Source organism: Miniopterus natalensis, chromosome X (genome assembly GCF_054644295.1).
Source record: "Miniopterus natalensis isolate mMinNat1 chromosome X, mMinNat1.hap1, whole genome shotgun sequence".
NCBI lineage: Eukaryota > Metazoa > Chordata > Mammalia > Chiroptera > Miniopteridae > Miniopterus > Miniopterus natalensis.
In genome coordinates this window covers 26207285-26226407 of record NC_142103.1, presented here as the reverse complement: position 1 = coordinate 26226407, position 19123 = coordinate 26207285, and the positions used below count along the sequence as shown (strand labels likewise).

The 19123-nt window shown below is 34.2% G+C and overlaps 1 protein-coding gene across 3 annotated transcripts in view; it reads left to right on the top strand.

Annotated features, from left to right (window-relative positions):
- The window catches only part of NRK (Nik related kinase), a 144659-nt gene that overhangs the window by 56796 nt on the left and 68740 nt on the right, over positions 1–19123 (top strand). For all 3 annotated transcript variants that reach the window (XM_087813478.1, XM_016206408.2, XM_016206409.2), the window contains exons 3-4: positions 17080–17136; positions 18433–18504. In XM_087813478.1, coding sequence (XP_087669604.1) covers positions 17080–17136; positions 18433–18504 — 129 coding nt within the window. The remainder of the gene's footprint in view (positions 1–17079; positions 17137–18432; positions 18505–19123) is intronic.

The following is a 19123-nucleotide window of genomic DNA, read 5'->3' as shown; positions in this document are numbered from 1 at the left end:
TTTCTCTCTCACATTGATGTTTCTCTCTCTTTCTCTCTCCCTCTTCCTTCCTCTCTCAAAAAAATCAATAAAAACATACATTTAAAAAAATTAAAGGATCACTAACCATGATCAAGTAGAATATATTCCATGGTTGTTAGGATGCAAGGATGGTTCAATATCCACAAATTAGTCAATGTGATACACCACATTAACAAAATGAAAGATAAAGACCATGTGATCATATCAATGTCTGCAGGAAAAAGCATTTGACAAAATTCAACATCCATTTATGATTTTTAAAGTGGGGGTAGAGGGAACACACCATGACATAATAAAGGCCATATATGACAAGCCCACAGCTAACATCATACTCAATGGTGAAAAGCTGAAAGCTTTTCCTCTAAGATCAGGAACAAGACAAGGATGCTGACTCTCACCACCATTTTATTCAGCATAGGATTGGAAGTCCTAGCCAGAGCAATTGGGCAATAAAAAGAAATGAAAGGTATTCAGATGGGAAAGGAAAAAGTAACTGTCACTATTTGCAGATGATATGAAACTATACATAGAAAACTAAAGGCACCAACAAAAACCTGTTAGAACTATTAAAAAAATTTTAGTAAAGTTGCAGGGTACAAAATTAATATACAAATACCTTTTGTGTTTCTCTGTGCTAACACTGAATATCAGGAAAAAATGAGGAAATTAATGCCATTTATAATTGCATCAAAACTAATAAACTACCCAAGAATAAATTTAACCAAGGAGGTGAAAAACCTGTACACTGAAAACAACAAGATATTAAAGAAAAATTGAAGGAGATACAAATAAATGGAAAGATACCTATGCTCATGGAAGAGTTAATATTGTCGAAATGTCCATACTATGGAAATGAATATACAGATTCAGTGCAATTCCTATCAAAATTCCAATGGAATTTTTCACAGAAATAAAACAAACAATTCTAAATTTTGTATGGAACTGTAAAAGACCCTGAATAGTCAAAGCAATCTTGAGAAATAAAAACAAAGCTGGAAGTATCATGCTCCCTGATATTCAACTATATTACAAAGCTATAGTAATTAAAACACACATAGATCAGTTTAAAGAATAGAAAGCCCAGAAATAAACCCATCCATATATGGCCAATTAATTTACACCAAATGAGCCAAGAATATACAATGAGAAAAGGACAATACCTTTAATAAATAATATTGGAAAAATTGGACAGCTGCATGCAAAAGAATGAAACTGGACCATTATATCACATACAAAAATTAACTCAAAATGGATTAAAGACTTCAATGTAAAACTTAAAACAATAAAACTCCTGGAAGAAAACATAGGAGGTAAACTCCTTGACATTGGCCTTGGTGATGAATTTTTGAATGTAACATCAAAAATAAAGGCAACAAAATCATAAATAAACAAGTGGGAGTAAATCAATCTAAAAAGCTTTTGAACAGCAAAGGAAACCAAAATAGAAATGCAACCTACTAAATGGGAAAAAATATTTGAAATAACACATCTGATAAAGGGCTAATATACAATATATATAAAGAACTCATAGAACTCAATTGTGAAAAAATTTGATTAAAAATGGGGAGATCTGAATAGTCATTTTTACAAACACATACAGATCGACAACATGTATATGAAAAGATGCTCTACATCATTAATCACCAGAGAAATGCAAATTAAAACCACAATGAAATATCACCTCACACCTGTTGTAATAGCTATTATCAGAAAGTAAAGAAATAGCAAGTATTGGTGAGGATGTTGATAAAAGGCAACACCTATACACTGTTGGCGGGAATATAAATTGGTGCAGCCAATATGGAGAACATTATGGATGTTCTTCAAAAAAATTAAAAGTAAAACTACCGTATGATCCAGCAATTCCACTTCCTGGCATTCATCCAAAGAAAATAAAAACACTAATTCGAAGGGTTATGTGCACCCTCATGTTCATTTCAGCTTTCTTTACAATAGCCAAGATATGGAAACAACCTAAGTATCATTGATGGATGAATGGAGAAACAATGGACACTTAGGTTTTGTGTGTGTGTGTGTGTGTGTGTGTGTGTGTGTGTGTGTGTGTGTGTGTGTGATGGAATACTACTCAGCCATAAAAAAGAATGGAATCTTCCCATTTGTGACAACATGAGTGGACCCCAAGAGCATTATGCTAAGTGAAATAAGTCAAACAGAGGAAGATAAATACCATATGATCTCTCTTATATGTGTAATGTATACATATATATAATAGATATAGATGATAGATATAGATATAGATATAGATATAGATATAGATATAGATATAGATGATATAGATATATAATCTCAGCTCATAGATAGAGACAGATTAGTGGTTGTCAGATGTGAGAGCTAGGGGGTGGGAGTAATGAGTGAACTTATTTTTTTAATTGAAATAAATTGACAAAAAATCTTTGTGATGATGGTGTGCTTATGCAAATATCAAATCAGAGAATCTCTTTAGTACCCTTTGGCAGCCAAATGACTATTATCCCTCAGTCAAATGTAATGAGCACAGTTTTGGGGCCTAGCACAGTACTGTGCTTTGTGGGAGTTATAGAAAACATGTGTCTTACTAATATTGTCAATTATCAAATAGCACTTTACAAACTTTTTGAAACAAATCTAAAGTTGAAATCTGTAGAATTCCTTTAAGGAGCTCCTGAAACAGGCTGCATTTCTTTCTTTAGCAATCTTTAGAAATAAGTAAATTTTCCTTACGGATAAAGTGTGATATTGGAGGGGGATTGATATGTTGCATTATATGCCCCCAACTCTACCCACTCACCACTACTCCTAGTCTATGCTAAATTGTCTTTAATCTTGGCCATACCTCCAAACCCTTATTGCTCTGAATCCATTTGTCCCTTTGCTGTTGTTGAATTTGTTGGTAGTGATGAAGACTAAAAAGGGAAGCAATTAAAATACTTCTGAATAAGAACCAAACAACCATTACTTTCCATCTCAAGCACTGGTTTAGGAAAGGCCCTGCTTAGAGTCAGAAATATGGACTTGCTAAACTTTGAAGTCTTTTCCAGCATCATGTCTTTGTTTTTCAGTAGAGACATAATACTGACAAAAACTATCCTGCTAACCACACTGTCTCATCCCCCCCCAGCTAGCAACAAAGTACTCCTGGGTGCTGTTTATGGCTGCAATCTTGGTGGCCTTGAAGCATTACTTGGTTTGTTTGCTAGGAGACAGCTGGAACCCAAATGAATGAGTAGAACAAAACTGTGAATGAAAAACAAGTTTAACAAATGGACATATGTGTAGTGTGTGCATTGTGGCCTCTCGTCACCACAAAATACAATTGAAAAGGAAGAAAGAATGCCCTGGGGATTCTGTGGTTTAGCTTTGCCAACAGAAGGCAAAGCAAATAACTAGAAGGACTGTGTAGAAATTGCTGAATAGTTCACAGTCTTTGTACAACAGTTTTCCTTAACTGCATGATTAAAAATAAGTTTTTAACCTAATCAAAATCACAAGGCCATCAAGGACTGTCTTGTAGTCTTTCTGGGGGAAAACATGGTAATTAACTGCTATAGAATGATGGATTTTTCCAATACAGCTTTCTCAAGTGCTATTTTAAATCATTTGTTATGGTTAAACTACTAATGGTTAATTTCTCAATGATCAGGTCTGTCTTCTTTTAAACAAGATTCTATTTAAAACATTTTTACCCTGAAATTTCTGATACAATCAGGTGCACTCTTGCATTCTGTTTTCATCTCTCTTTACTTTATGGCCACTCTCAGTTCTTCTCTTCTTCTCCAGTGGCAATGCCTTCATACTCAGCATTATCTGATAGCCTTTGCTCATGGTGTGCACTGGATCCACCCTGCACTTCAGAATCTGTTTAAATTCTATGCCATCTTCATTATCCAATTGATAATCTATCTCTTCTGGGAAACCTTCCCAATTACTCTATTCACCCAACTATATCCATTAAAGGGTCTTATATACCTGCCATTGTGCTAGGCACTAGATATATCTAATGAAACAAATATATTCCCAAAGAATTTTCATGTTTCACCTGATTTTATTGATGGAGTGGCTAAATCCTTGATATAACATTGTGTTTGATAACTAGACTTTATTGCCTTAATGTATTTTTCCATTATAATTTCCTGTCTGTAATTAATTTACCAATGTACTTTGGTTCTGTATAAAGGATTTGAGAAGACTGAGTGCACTTAGGGCCATCACCTGTTCCCTGCTCTCCCATTACTCCTCTCCTTCCCTTCCCTTCCCTCCCCTTCCCTTCCCTTCCACATCTACATCTATCTCCTAGATTTGCTAACAGACATTATAATGAATAACTGAAATAGCTATTTATCTCCATTTGAGCAGGTCCAAAGGCAGAGAACAGACCTATAAATCAAAATTGGAAATCATGAGATGCTGTGTGCTAAAAGGAGGTATGGTGGACTGGTTGGACAGTTAGAAGTCAGCAAGGCTAAGTCTCAAGTGACCCGAATACTGACAATTTATAATTTTCTTATGCAATTACTGGGTAACCTATAGTTTGATTCTGGATCCCCAATGTACAAGTTGACCATGGTTTCTTACATTTGAGATACTGCCCCTCCCCCCAAATTGGAAGTAATCTGAAATGGTGTTTGACTTTCCAAAGTAAATTGGAGGAGTTTTGTGTTTAATGAACACTAGTACAAGTTCATTTATAAATGAGAGAATTATTTTATGACCATCTCTTTATATATAATCTCAAGATTTCCCTGCATTGGTTTTTGTTTGAAGCAGGTACATGTATTATCTTTTAATAATGATTTTTAATATGTTACAAGTATCCTAAATTCAGGAATGTGCCACATTTTCTGTTTATAGTATAAATTCAGAATGCTAATATTCAGCTTGGAGCCATTGAACAGCAGCAGCAAAGTAATAAACTCTGTTTTTCCTAGGGGAAGCAGACTAAATAATGCTGTTTATTTGATTATCTAAATTAATTCATTAACAACACTTCCTTGCCAAATTGAAATCAACACATTGAAGAATATATGTTGTCTCTTGGGTAATTTCAAACTGTTCTGGAAAAAGAATACACATTTGTCCCAATTACTATTTTTTAGAGCCCAATCAGAGAACATAGTTATGAGAGCATAAATTAGCCAGGGAAGTTTTTAGGAATTTATTTACAACTCTCACACGGTACCATATATTCATTCTTTAGAACTCTTTAAACTGTACTTAGACTATATTTGCATTTGATTCTCTTTCTAATTGTTTCAGATGTATGCATCTTAAAAACTGTAAATTTCTCTAATAAAATTTTGACTTGGTTCATTTTGTTTTTTCACCTCTCTATTCCCTCCCCTCCCTTGTTTATTCCCTTCACACTTTGAGAAAACCTTCTTACTCACCTTTACCTTGCTTTCCATTCCAGGCACCTGCTACCTTCATTATGGCTGAGGAATGACCTCTCCTGGAACTCCTCAGACTCTAGCCCTTTCCTTCCTCCACCTCTGCCTCCCTCAACACTTAACTATTTACTGCTATTCTTGCACTTATCTATTCTGATCATCTAACTCATGCTAAAGTGTTAATGACAAATAATAACTAAATGTGTCTTTCTCTCTGTTAACATTTGAATAATCAGGGAGTTTCATGGCTTTAATAAAATTGAGGACATAATGAATAATTTTTATAACTTTTAGCAGGTTGTTGAGGTGGTGGGAGGGATTTTTGAAGTAGTTTACCTTCTGTTGCCCCTAAAATCATATCATATAAGCTACATGTATTAATAACTAAACTTGAATAAGTTGAATGAGCTTGATGACAAGATAAAGTGTTGCCTGAAGTGAAGATATAGGTTATTTGATTCCTAATATCAATAAGCTTGAGCCTAGAATCAAGAATAGCTACAAAGCATTGTTACTAAGTATTACTCAAATATGAGAGGGCCTATGAATTTATACAAAATATTTAAGCAACAATTTCTTGTCCAAGGAATGAAAACTTGGAGAATTTTATTGTCATTGCTCTGTGATTCTTGAGATTGAAAGGGTCATTCTTTGCACATAAAATCTATTTTAGGGAACACTGTTAAACCAGTGCAGCTAGTGGTTCCTATATATTAGAAATATTATTGATGGTAAAAAACAAAAACAAAACATAAAAAATCCCCCACATTTATATTTTAAGAATTTTCTTGTGATTTTTGTGTATAATATTCACTAAGGCCAGTGGGAACTGTGAAGATATTTAACACTCATTCTAGAATACAAAACCATACTACTGTCTTAGCACTCTCTATGTGTGTTTCCAACAAATGGTTTTTTAAATTAATTTGTTAAAAAACATACACGGTAATTGAAAAAAAGACACATTCTAGAAATTGGATTTGCTGGTCTTGGTTAAGATCTCATTTGGGAGACAATCTGTTTTTTGACAACATGGCCATAAGCTAAGATCACAAAACAGCTTCTATATAGTCAGTGAACCACAAGATGGCACCACTGAACAATCAGTTTATCTCAAGATGATTTCCAAGTTTGCTGGATAAATGTTCAAAAATTGTGTTATCTTTTTCAAAGCCAATGAAAGTCCCTTCTAATAGAGTATGAAAGGGAAAAATAACAACTTTACAGTGAAGAAACCTGGCAGACGTTACTTACATCAAGTAACCAAGTTTAATTATCACTAGTGATTGGTCATAGTCATAACATGTATCCTGACATGATGTGATGAGAAGAGCACTTCACCTCTGTGCTGTTTTCTGTTTTTTGTGTTTTTTTTTTTTTTTACCAAACCCATAACCTCAGTCTAATCATGAAAAATGTCAGACAAATCCAAAGTGAGGGGCACTCTACAAAATACTTGACCAGTACTCTTGAAAAGTGTCAACGTCATGAAAAAACAGGAAAGATGCCTGGGGAACTGTCACAGATTAGAAGAGCCTCCGGATACATGACAGCTAAATGTAATGTGGAATCCCAGTTTGGGTCTTACAAAAAGGACATTGGGGAAAAACTGGAGAAATCCAAATAAAGACTAGAATATAGTTAAGAGTATTGTGTGTGTGTGTGTTACATGCTGCTGAATGGGCTTTGACTCCTAGAGACCCTATAATTGAGAAATATCCACAATGTCCATATGAGTCAGCTCCTGTAGACTCATGAATATGACTGCTTTTATGGAGTCAATTAATCTCAACTTTGATCTTCCTCTTTTCCTGCTGCATTTCCCCCCCAGCATTATTATCTTTTCCAAAGAACCCTGTCTTCTTATGAAGCATCTGAAGCAGGACAACTTCAGTTTTGTCATTTTTGCCTACAGTGATGTTTCAGTCTTAATTTGTTCTAGGACTCCTTAGTTTTTCTTCCTGGTGGTCTAAGGTATCTGTAGAATTTTCCTTAAGCTAAATGTATCAAATGAATTATTTTTCCCCTCTTAGCTTTCTTCTCCCTTTCCAATTTTCACATCTGTACATAGTAATAGGGCATACAAAGGTGTTAATGATCTTAGCTTTGGATCTCTAATGACACATCTTTGCTCTTGGTGATTTTTTCCCTAATTCTTTCATTGCTACCCTTGCAAATCTCAGCCTTCCTTTGATTTCTTGTATTGTAAGAGTACTGGACCAATGTTAATTTCTTAGTTTTGACAATTGTTCCATGGTTAGTTACGCTGTACTAGCTTTGAAACCATTCTCTAAGTCTAAAATTATTTCAAAATTAAAAATTAAAAACTCAAGATTCTGAGGGAACTCTGAAATAGTAGTTTAACAAGCAGCAATTTTACAATTATCTATTATCTAGATATACTAGACTTCTATGAAAGCTTGTATAATGGTTAGGTATACTAACCCAGTACCTGGTCCCAAGATCTGGGATTTATTTCCTCTATAGATACAGGAGCATGTTTTTCAAACCCTACATTAGAATACCTTGTCTGATAAAATAATTTTGTCCAACTTTCAAGTGAGAGAATAAATTACAGATAATGAGGGTAGAACAGAGTTGATTTTTTTTTCTGTTCTATGGCAATTCCTGAACACCTTTTAAAAACATTTGGTTATCTCACTAATATATGTTCATTTCTGACACATGGCCTCATTTGCAAACAGTGGCTTGCTCAATAGGATCAAAGTAACCTTAAATGCATGGGATTAAATCCTATCAGTTTTATCAGTGGGGAAAAAATGGAGAAGTGTTGAAACTCATATGTAGCATGTAACTTTGGTGACAGTTATAATGTTTTTTTTCTTTTGAACTTCTATAATCAGTTGGCTTTATTTTTATGAGAAAGCGTATAGGTACCATCTAAACACAGTACTCATACTTCAAAGCATATGCTTTATAGAAGCGTTTTGACAACAAACTAGCAATATAGTTAAGGATAGTTTTCCAGAAACTAGGGAATCTTGATCTTGTGCATATTTACTTATTTGACAGGTTACCTAAGATATTAATAGTACTATCCAGACACACGAACCCTTATTTGGTCATTCTGTAAGTAAAAAAGTATTGTTATCTTTCACATGAGAGTGTGAGTAGTGATAGTCCTTTGGTTTGAATGCCCCTACTACAGGTTCCTACAACAGTGGTAACAAATCTACAAATTAGGTGGCTTATAACAATAGAAAATTATTTTCTCATATTTCTTGAAGCTAGAAGTGTGCAGGGCCACTCTCCATTTGAATGCTATAGGGCGGAATCCTTCCTTCCCTCTCCCTAGCTTCTTGTGGTTGCTAAGAATCCTTGGAATCCCTTTGCTTATGGGTTCACTGCTCTAATTTCTTCCTGTCTTCACATGGATTCTTTTGTGTGAGTATCTGTGTCTGTGTCTCTGTGTCCAAATCTTCACCCCTTTCTCTTATAAAAACACCAGTCATTGACCACTGTAATACAGTATGACCTCATTTAACTTGATTTTCTCTGCAAAGGCCCTGTTTTCAAGCTCACATTGTGTGGTTATGGGAGGAAATGAATTTTGAAGAGAAACTGTCAAACCCAGTAGAGCCCAAGAATGAAATCTTCTGCTAGAGAACTGTCATATTAGGCATATATTGTTTTATAAGCCTTACTCATATCAACACCAAACTGATTTTTTTCTATGACTACAGCTTGAAGTACTTTAAAAAGCACCAACCACAAAATAATAACTCTGATTCCAAACCTTTATATTCATTTTTTAAAAATTATAAATCTGTAATTTATAATTGCATTTAGGATAAGACTAAGTTTTTAAAACGTTATGTTTTCAATGAGAAACAATCTTTCAGAACTTTGTCCTTTCATAAATATATATGTTTCATATCATTGAGGGCATACTAAATGGATTAGAGGCCATTACATTAATTATGTATCACTCTTACCTGTGATCATTATGGTAAAACATGTTTAGTATATGAAGAGCAATCCAATGGAAAGATATGTCTGCACATAATCAGATGAAAAAATGTTCAATAAAAACATCTCCTTTGCCCCAATCTCCAATCTGAAACTTTTTATGTGGATGCTTTGGTGCCATATAAATCTAGTCTAAATATATAAAGAAAGCAGTGCCGTCAAATGACTGATTCTGTCCGCTATTTAATACAAACATAAAAAGCAAAACTAAGACTGTGGTCAGTATGGTGGAGTAGGATGATCCTGAGCTCACCTACTCTCACAGACACATCAAAACTACAAGTACATATAGAACAACTATTTCTGAAAATTACCTGAAGATTAGCAGAAGAGATTTTCTACAACTAAGGATAGAAAGAAAAAGCCACATTGAGAAGGGTAGAAGGGACAGAGTTCTGGTCTAGTCAAGACCAAACCCTCCGACAGCAACCCACAAGTGCAATGGTTATTGCAACCATGGAGGTCCCCTCTGAGGAGCTAGAGTCTGAACTCTAAATTGGGATCCCTAGCCTGGGGGACCTGCATTGGGAAGAGGTGCACCCATAACATCTAATTTGAAATCCAACAGGGCTTATGTCCAAGAGAGTCAAAAGGTTGTAGGAAACCAAGACTCCAATCTCAAAAGAGTCTGAGTCTCAGTAAAGAGGCAGAAATTAAAAAAGTGTCTGAATCATTCATGAAGGAGAAACATTGACTACGTATAGGAGATACATTGACTAAATTTAGAAGGGCAGGAATGATGAAACTATGTTCCAGGGACAAAATTGCTGGTGGATGCCATTTTCTTTTCTTTCTTTTTTTCCTTTTTTAAAAACTGTTCACCCCTAGCTGGTTTAACACTGGCAGGCACCATTTCTGACACTCTCCATTAAAATTGCTAATTTTGTTTATACAACCTCAGCATTCCCCTGAGGACCCACCCTACCCAATAAGCCCTCCATGGCTGATACAGCTTCTGTACCACCACGCCTGGAAATAGGGCTCAGTCTGCATTGGCACACCTCCATAGTGACCCCCACCCCACCACATCCAGTAGGTGGCCTCAGCCAGCAATGACTCCCTTCCAAGCATATCTTGCTCTGCCTGTCCAGCCCACATACACCAGTATACCTGCAGGAGTCCAGGCAGAGCCTTACAGACAGCAGAACTAGGAGAAGCCACACCTACCAATATGCCCACAACAGTCATAACTTGGCCCTTCAGACAGGTGGGCAGGAGACCAGACCTGCTCACCAGTGTAGCTGCAGCAGTCATGGCCAAGCCCCACAGTGACTCAGCTTGGAACTCACCAGACCACACATGAAGCACCTGTGGCCCAATCATAATAAGAGATTGCACACAGGGTTATCCCAGATTACTTGGCTTCAGTGACCAGGGGATGCTGTGCCACTGGGTTCCACCGGACACCTTCTACATAAGGCCACTCTATTAAGACTGGAAGATGTAGTCGATATACCTAATACACAGAAACAGAGAGTTTGCTAAAATAAGGAAACAAAGAAATATGTTTCCAATGAAAAAACAAGACAATTCCCCCCAACAACAGCAACAAAAAACACACACAACTAAATAAAATGGAGATAAACACAGTACCAGATAGATTACAATGTAATGATCATAAAGATGCTCACCAAATTTGGAGAAAACTGGCTCAACACAGTGGTAACTTCAGCAAAGATTTAGAAAATATATTTTAAAAGTCAGAACTAAAAAATATAACTGAAAATTTAAAACTCACTAGAAAGAATCAATACAAATCAGATGATGCATAAGAGCAGATAAGTGACCTGGAAGACAGAGTAGTAGAAATTGTCTAATTGGAACAGCAAAAAGAAAAGATTTTTTTATAAAATATATCTTTATTGATTTCAGAGAGAGGAAGGGAGAGGGAGAGAGAGATAGAAACATCAATGATGAGATGGTCATCATTGATCAGTTGCCTCTTGCATGCCTCTGACTGAGGATCAATCTGGCAGCCCGGGCATGTGGCCTGACCAGGAATTGAATCGTGATCTCCCGGGTCCTAAGTTGACACTCAACCATCGAGCCATGCCCTGACGGGGAGAAAAAAAGAATTTTAAAAATGACAATAGTTTAAGGGACCTCTGGGAAAAGATCAAATATGCTAACATTTGCATTATAGGGTTCCCAGAAAGAGAAGAGAGAGAAAACGTGACAGAAAACGTATTTGAAGAAATAATGGCTAAAAATGAAGGGAACAAACATTAAAATCCTGGAATCATAAAGTCAGAAACAAGAAGACACAGAAATCCACACCAAGAGACCTCATAATCAAAATGTCCAAAGTTAAAGATAAAGAGAGAATCCTAATAGCAGGAAGACAAAAACAACTAGTTACCTACAAAGGAACCCCCATAAAACTATAAGCTGATTTTTCAGTAGAAACTTTGCAAGCCAGAAGGTAGTGGCACAATATATTCACAGTGATAAAAGGGAAAAAACCTATATCCCAAAATACTCTACCTAACAAAGTTATTCAAAATTAAAGGAGAGACGGTGTTTCCTAGACAAACAAAAGCTAAAGGAGTTCACCACCACTAAACTGGAATTACAAAAAAAATAATAATGTTAAAAGGATTTTTTAAACAGAAAAGAAAAGGTTTAAACTAGAAAGAAGAAAAATGTAAGAAGGAAAAAATCTTACTGGTAAAGGCAAACAAATAATAAACTTAGTGGATCAACCACTTAAAAGCTAGCATGACTATTTTAAAAAGTAGTAAAACTATATCTACAATAATTAGTAAAGAGATACATTAATACATAAAAATATGCAAGTGCAATGTCAAAAACATTGAATGTGGGAGGGAAAGTAAAAAGGTAGTGTTTTTAATATTTGAACTTAAGCAACCATGAATTTAAAATAGTCTGCTATATACATAGGATGTTATATATGAATTGCATGGTAATCACAAATCAACCTTATAATAGTTAAACCAAAAAATAGAGAAAGGAGACCAAACATAACACTAAAGAAAGTTATCAAATCACAAGGAAACAGAGCAGGAGAAAAAAAGGAATAGAGAAGAACTTCAGAAACAACCAAAAATAATAATAAAATGACAGTAAGTACACACCTATCAATAATTACTTTAAAAGTAAGTGGTATAACTGCTCCGATCAAAACATATAGGGTGTCTGAATGTATTGAAGAAAGGCCATACATTTCTATCCTACAAGAGATTTACTTCAGATCTAAAGATACATACAGACTGAAAATGAAGGGATGGAAAAAGATATTCCATGCAAATGGAAATGAAAAGAAATGTGGGGAAACTTTACTTATATCAGACAAAATAGACTTTAAAAGAACATTGTAACGGGGAAAACAGGGGCATTACATAACAATAAAGGGATAAACCCAACAAGAGGATATTACTATTGTAAAAATCAATGCATCCAACATAACACTCAAATACATAATGCAAATATTAACAGACATAAAGGGACAGACTAATAATAATACAATAACATTAACACTCCAATTGCATTAGTGGATAGATCTTACAGATTGAAAATCAAGGAATCATTTGAATTAAATGACACATTAGACCAGATGAACTTAATATACATAGCATTCCATCCCCAAACAGCAGAATACAAATTCTTTTCAAGTAAACATGGAACATTTTCCAGGATTGATCACATGTTACACCACAAAACAATTCTAAACTTATGAAGATTGAAATCATATCATGCGTCTTTTACCATCATAATGGTATAAGACTAAAAATCAATTAAAAGAAGAAAACTGGGAAAAAAACCTATGTGAGTGATAAGCAACATGTTCATAAACAACCATGTGTCAATGAAGAAATCAAAGAGGAAATAAAAAACTACATTGAGACAAATGAAAACAGAAAAACATGTTCCAAAAACCATAGGACACAGCAAAGGCACTTCTAAGGGGGAAGTTTACACTAATACAAGCCTACCTCAAGAAACAAGAAAAATCTCATTAAAAAAACAGAACCTTACACCAACATACTATAAAAGAGGAACAAAGTCCAAAGAAAGTAGAAGGAAGTAAATAACAAAGATTAGGGTGAAACAGAGACTAAAACATAATAGTAAATATCAATGAAACTAAGATCTGATTTATTGAAAAGATAAACAACAGTGATAAACCTTTAGACACATACAACCTACCAAGACTCAACCAGGAAGAACAGAAAATATGAACAGACTGATTACTAGTAATGAAATTGAATCACTAATCAAAAACTTTTGGGAAACAGCCCTGGCCAGTGTGGCTCAGTTGGTTGGAGAGGTGTAAAATAAAATGTGCACATACCCAGGTTGTGAGTACAATCCTCAGTCTGGGTGCATACAGGAAGGCAACTTATCGATGTTTCTCCCTTCTTTCTCTCTCTCTCTCTCTCTCTCTCTCTCTCTCTCTCTCTCTCTCTCTCTCTCTCTCTCTCTCTCAAATCAATAAGCATGTCCTTGGGTGATGATTTAAAAAAAGGTTAAAAAAATTTAGGACACAAAAGTCCAGGACCAGACATCAGACATCTTCACAGGTAAATTCTAACAAACATTTAAAGAAGAATGGATACCTATCTTTCTAAAGCTCTTCCAAGAAATCAAAGAGGATGGAATAGTTTCAAAAATATTCTATGATGTCAGTATTATCCTGATACCAAAACTAGACAAAGACACTACAAAAAGGAAAAATTACAGACCAGTATCCTGATGATCATGGATATAACAATGCACAGCAAAATATTAGCAAACCAAATTCAACAATACATTAAAAGGATCATTAACCATGATAAAGCAGGATTTAATCCATGGGTGCAAGGATAGTTCAATATTCACAAATCAGTCATCATAATTAACCACATTAACAAAACAGAGGATTAAAATCATATAATCATCTCAATAGATGCAGAAAAAGCACTTGACATCATGTAACTTTTATATATAATAAAGACACTTAACAAAGTGGGTATAGAGGGAACATACCACATCATAACAAAGGTCATATATGACAAACCCACAGTTAACATTACAATGAATGGTAAATAATTGAAACATTTTCCTCTAAGATCAAGAACAAGACCAAGATGCCCACTCTCATGACTTTTACTCAAGATCATATTGGAAGCCCTAGCCACAGCAATCAGACAAAAAAAAAAAAGAAATAAAAGGCACCCAAGTGGAAAGGGAGAAGTAAAATGATACTATATATTAAAAAGAGTAAAGACTCCATGGAAAACTATTACAACTAGTAAATACATTTAGTAAAGTTGCAGGCTAGAAAGTGAATATACAGAAATCACTTGTGTTTCTGTAACTCTTTCAGAGGGAAGGTGAGGGTGGGGTTGTGGGTGGGAGAGATTAATCAAAGAACTTATATGCATATATGCGTACCCATGGACAATAGTGTGGAGAAGGCCTGGGAAGGGGCAGGTGTGTGTGGGGGGGGTGTCAATGGGGAAAAAGAGGGACATCTGTAATGCTTTCAACAATAAATATAATTAAAAAAAATTATTTACAATTGCATAAAAATAATAAAGTATATAGAATTAAATTTAACCAAGGAGGTAAAAGATCTGTATTCTGAAAACTATAAGACATTGATGAAAGATATTGTAGATGACACAAGTAAATGGAAAGATATACTATGCTCATGGATTGGAAGAATTAATATAGTTAAAATGTTAATACCACTCAAAACAATCTAAAGATTAAATGCAGTCCTAATGCAGTCCTTATGCAGTCCCAATGGCATTTTTCACAGAACTAAAACAATCCACCCTAAAATTTGTATGTAGCAGAAAACATCCCAAATAGCCAAAGCAATCATGAGAGAGAACAAAGCTGGAGACATGTTCAAATTCTACAAAGTACAGTAATCAAAGAAGTAAGGTACTGACAAAGATATATAGATCAATGGAACAGAATAGAAAACCCAGAAATAAATCCATGCTTATATGACCAATTAATCTATGATAAAGTAGGAAAGAATACACAATGGAGATAAAGCAGTCTGTTCAAGAAATGGTGTTGGGAAAATAGGACAGCTATGTGCAAAAACAATTAAACTGGACTACTGCCTTACCCCATATACAAAAATAAATTCAAAATGGATTAAATATTTAAATGTGAGACCTGATACCATAACACTCCTAAAAAGAAAACACATATTAAAATCTTTGACATCAGCCTTAGAAATATTTTTTTTAAATATGACTCCTCAGGCAAGGACAACAAAAACAAAAATTATCAAATAAGAATTCATGAAACAAAAAATCCTTTGCACAGCAAAGGAAAACATCAACAATATGAAAAGGCAACCTACTGAATGGGAGAAGATATTTGCATATGGCACATGTGATCAGGGGTTGATATTCAAAATAGAAAAAGAACTTTTAAAAAGCTCAACATAAAAAAACAAAGAACATGATTGAAAAATGGGCAGAGTACATGAATAGACATTTTTCCAAAGAAGACACATAGATGGCTAACAGACATGAAAAGAAGCTCAGCATCACTAATATTCAAGAAAATGCAAATCAACATGACAATGAGATATCACCTCACACCTGTCAGAATGGCTATTATAAAATAGACAACAAATAACAAGTGTTGGTGAGAATGAAAAGAAAAGAAAACCCTCATACACTGTTGATGGGTTTGTTTATTGTGCAGCCACTACAGAAACATTATGGAGGTTCCTCCAAAAATTAAAAATAAAGTCCAAAGTAAGTAGAAGGAAGGAAATAATAAAGTAAATTATTTGAAGTAAACTACCATACCACCCATGAATTCCGCTTCTGGGTATTTTATCTGAAGAAAACAAAAACCATTAATTAGAAAAGATACATGCATGCTTGTCTATGGCAGCATTATTTACAATATCCAAGATACGGAAGTAACCTAAGTGTTCATCAATAGATGAATGGATAAAGGTATGCGTAAACATATATATAGTGAAATATTACTCAGCCAAGAGAAAGAATGAAATCTTACCATTTGCAACAACACAGATGGACCTAGAGGGTATTATGCTAGTGAAATAAGTCAGACAGGGAAAGACTTACCATATGATTTCAGTTATATGTGGAATCTATAAAAGAACAAAACAGACAAAACAAAATAGGAACAGATTCATAGATACAGAGAATAAATTGATGGCTGCCAGAGTAGAAGGGGCTTGTAGGACTGGGTAAAAAAAGATGAAGGGGATTAAGAGATAAAAACTCCCAGTTATAAAAGAAATAAGTCACTGGGACATAATGTACAATATAGGGAATATAATCAATAATATTGTAAGAACTTTGTGTGGTAACACATGGTGACTAGACTTATCATGGTGATCTTCATAAGGTATATAAATGTCAAATCACTATTTTGTACACCTGAAACTAATTTAATTTTGTATGTCAACAATACTACAATAAAAAGGAAAAAAACACACAAAACTACATAAACTTTCATGATTTTTTTGAGTGAAATGTTTTGTTTTTCTTTAAAATGTTCATAATTTAATGTTTCTGTTCTCTATATAATACTTTATATTTACTTCCTATATAGTATTTTATATTTCGTGATAGGCTATAGTTTTTGACCTTATTTTATCATAAAATTTTTCACTTTGTTGCTTGGTTTCTTGATTATATTGACAGCATTTAATGTTTGTTACTATGTTGTATTTCAGGGACTCCATGAAAAAACTGGTGCATTTACAGCTGTTAAAGTGATGAATGCTCGTAAGGTAATATTATATCTTGTCTATATTTTATTCCCTTAATGGACTATGGTCTAAGAATAAATGGCTCAAAAAATATTGTTTTATTTTTAAATCATTAGTATGTACAATTATAATTAAGTTAACCTGGATTTATTATATTTATCATTTAATATTTTTCTACCCATTAGTATATTATCTTTATTATTAATTTATTATATTTACAGGTAAAAAAATGCTTTTAGTTTGGTATTCTATAAGAATGAAGAAATTATCTGTTGTTATATCTAGTTCTAGTTGATTATCTCTTTCCAGGGATAGAAAAGAGGAGATTTCTTCTAATATTGTCTTAACCCTTCTGTGTTCTATCATATTCTTTTCTCTCTCCAACTATTCCATTTAAGAATTGAGGCATTTAGATTTTCGATGACAGGTAGAAGGAAAGAACTTGTCTGAGATATACGTTTTTCTTATATTTTCTGACAGATGAGCAAGAGATACAGTTTGACATTGTTCCTGTTAACATTCATAAAGTTGAGTCATGGTTTATAACATTGTTGTCATAGAAATTGATAAGCACTGATTTCTGTCCTCTTTCTTTAGCATGAGTGCCTCACTTTTTAAAGATAATATTAGCATGAACATAGCAAAGGTCAAAAAATTTTCACTTTACTATATCCTAAAAGAAAATTCTCAGATATTATGTTTGAAAAATATACATATTCACTGAACTGTTGTCTATGTCATAAACTGTTCTTGTATAATTTGTTCAGGGAGTGAATTGCTAAAGCTATTTAAAGAGTTGCATGCTTTTTGTTTTGCCAGTAAATGTCAAATGTTGCAAACCAAAGTGAGTTTCAAGGGATTTTGATTTGTGGATTTATTTTGACCAACAAACCTGACTTTCCAATAACCACCCTAGTACTATTTGAGTGAGACTCCCTATTGTCTTGTTTTAAGTTGAGAGACCTTGACCCACATTTAATTTACTTTTTAGGTACTCTAAATTTTGAAATATTTAAAAATCATATTCAATCCATTCCTAGTGTCATTTACCTTGTTTTTTAAGGGGAAATATCACTTTATTAACACCAAATTGTAATTTTCCCATTAATATGGCAGTTAAATCTGTTATTGTTAATTTGGTGCCAAATTTCTGCATATATAAGATTACAATTTTTTAGTTAAAACTATTAGCAAAAAAATGAGAGATGTAATATTATGTTTCTCTTCTATTTAGTGCTAAATGAGCACAAAGTACTAACAAATAAATTATTTTCAGAGTGTACCAGTGGTTCTAATAACATTTTCTTGGTTTTGCAGACCCCTTTACCTGAAATAGGAAGGCGAGTGAGAGTGAATAAATATCAAAAGTCTGTGGGGTGGAGATACAGCGTGAGTACTGAAAGTCCTCATTTGCCCTCAAGTAGCCTTCCCTTATTTTTCCTTAAACTAATCCCTTTGTGTTGTATTATTATCTTTAGAAGGCCACCACTGAAATGTTCTTGCCTGGAAGTGACAACATATTTATGCCTTTTCACATATTCACATAGAGTCAATTATTATATTTGAACACTAGCATCTGTCAGAAACCAGGGCCTAGAAGAAATGGTTACTTGAACAAGTAAGTGTTGACTGCAGATGAAGGACTGAGTAAATCCATAAAGCATAGAGCACTCTAGCTGAGTAGCAACAAAGGAGATGGTAGGACAAAGAGCAAATTTTACCTAAAATTGGCCTTAGCAAGGTGCTTTTTCTCACCTTCTACACGGTATTTTGGACTGGTGTTTCCCCCATTATGATTCTAAGAAACACTGCAATTATATATGGGCCAAATAAGGACTACCCTTTTCTATTTGAAGAATAATAGTGGAAAGGAAACCAACAAGTTTCCAAGCTTAAAAGTTTTCAGATATCTGGCATAGTACTTAAATACATGAAGGACTGTGAAGATGCTTTCTACTTGAAGCTTTTAAACTGCCTTTAAAAAATGGTCTCTATGACTCCAATAATT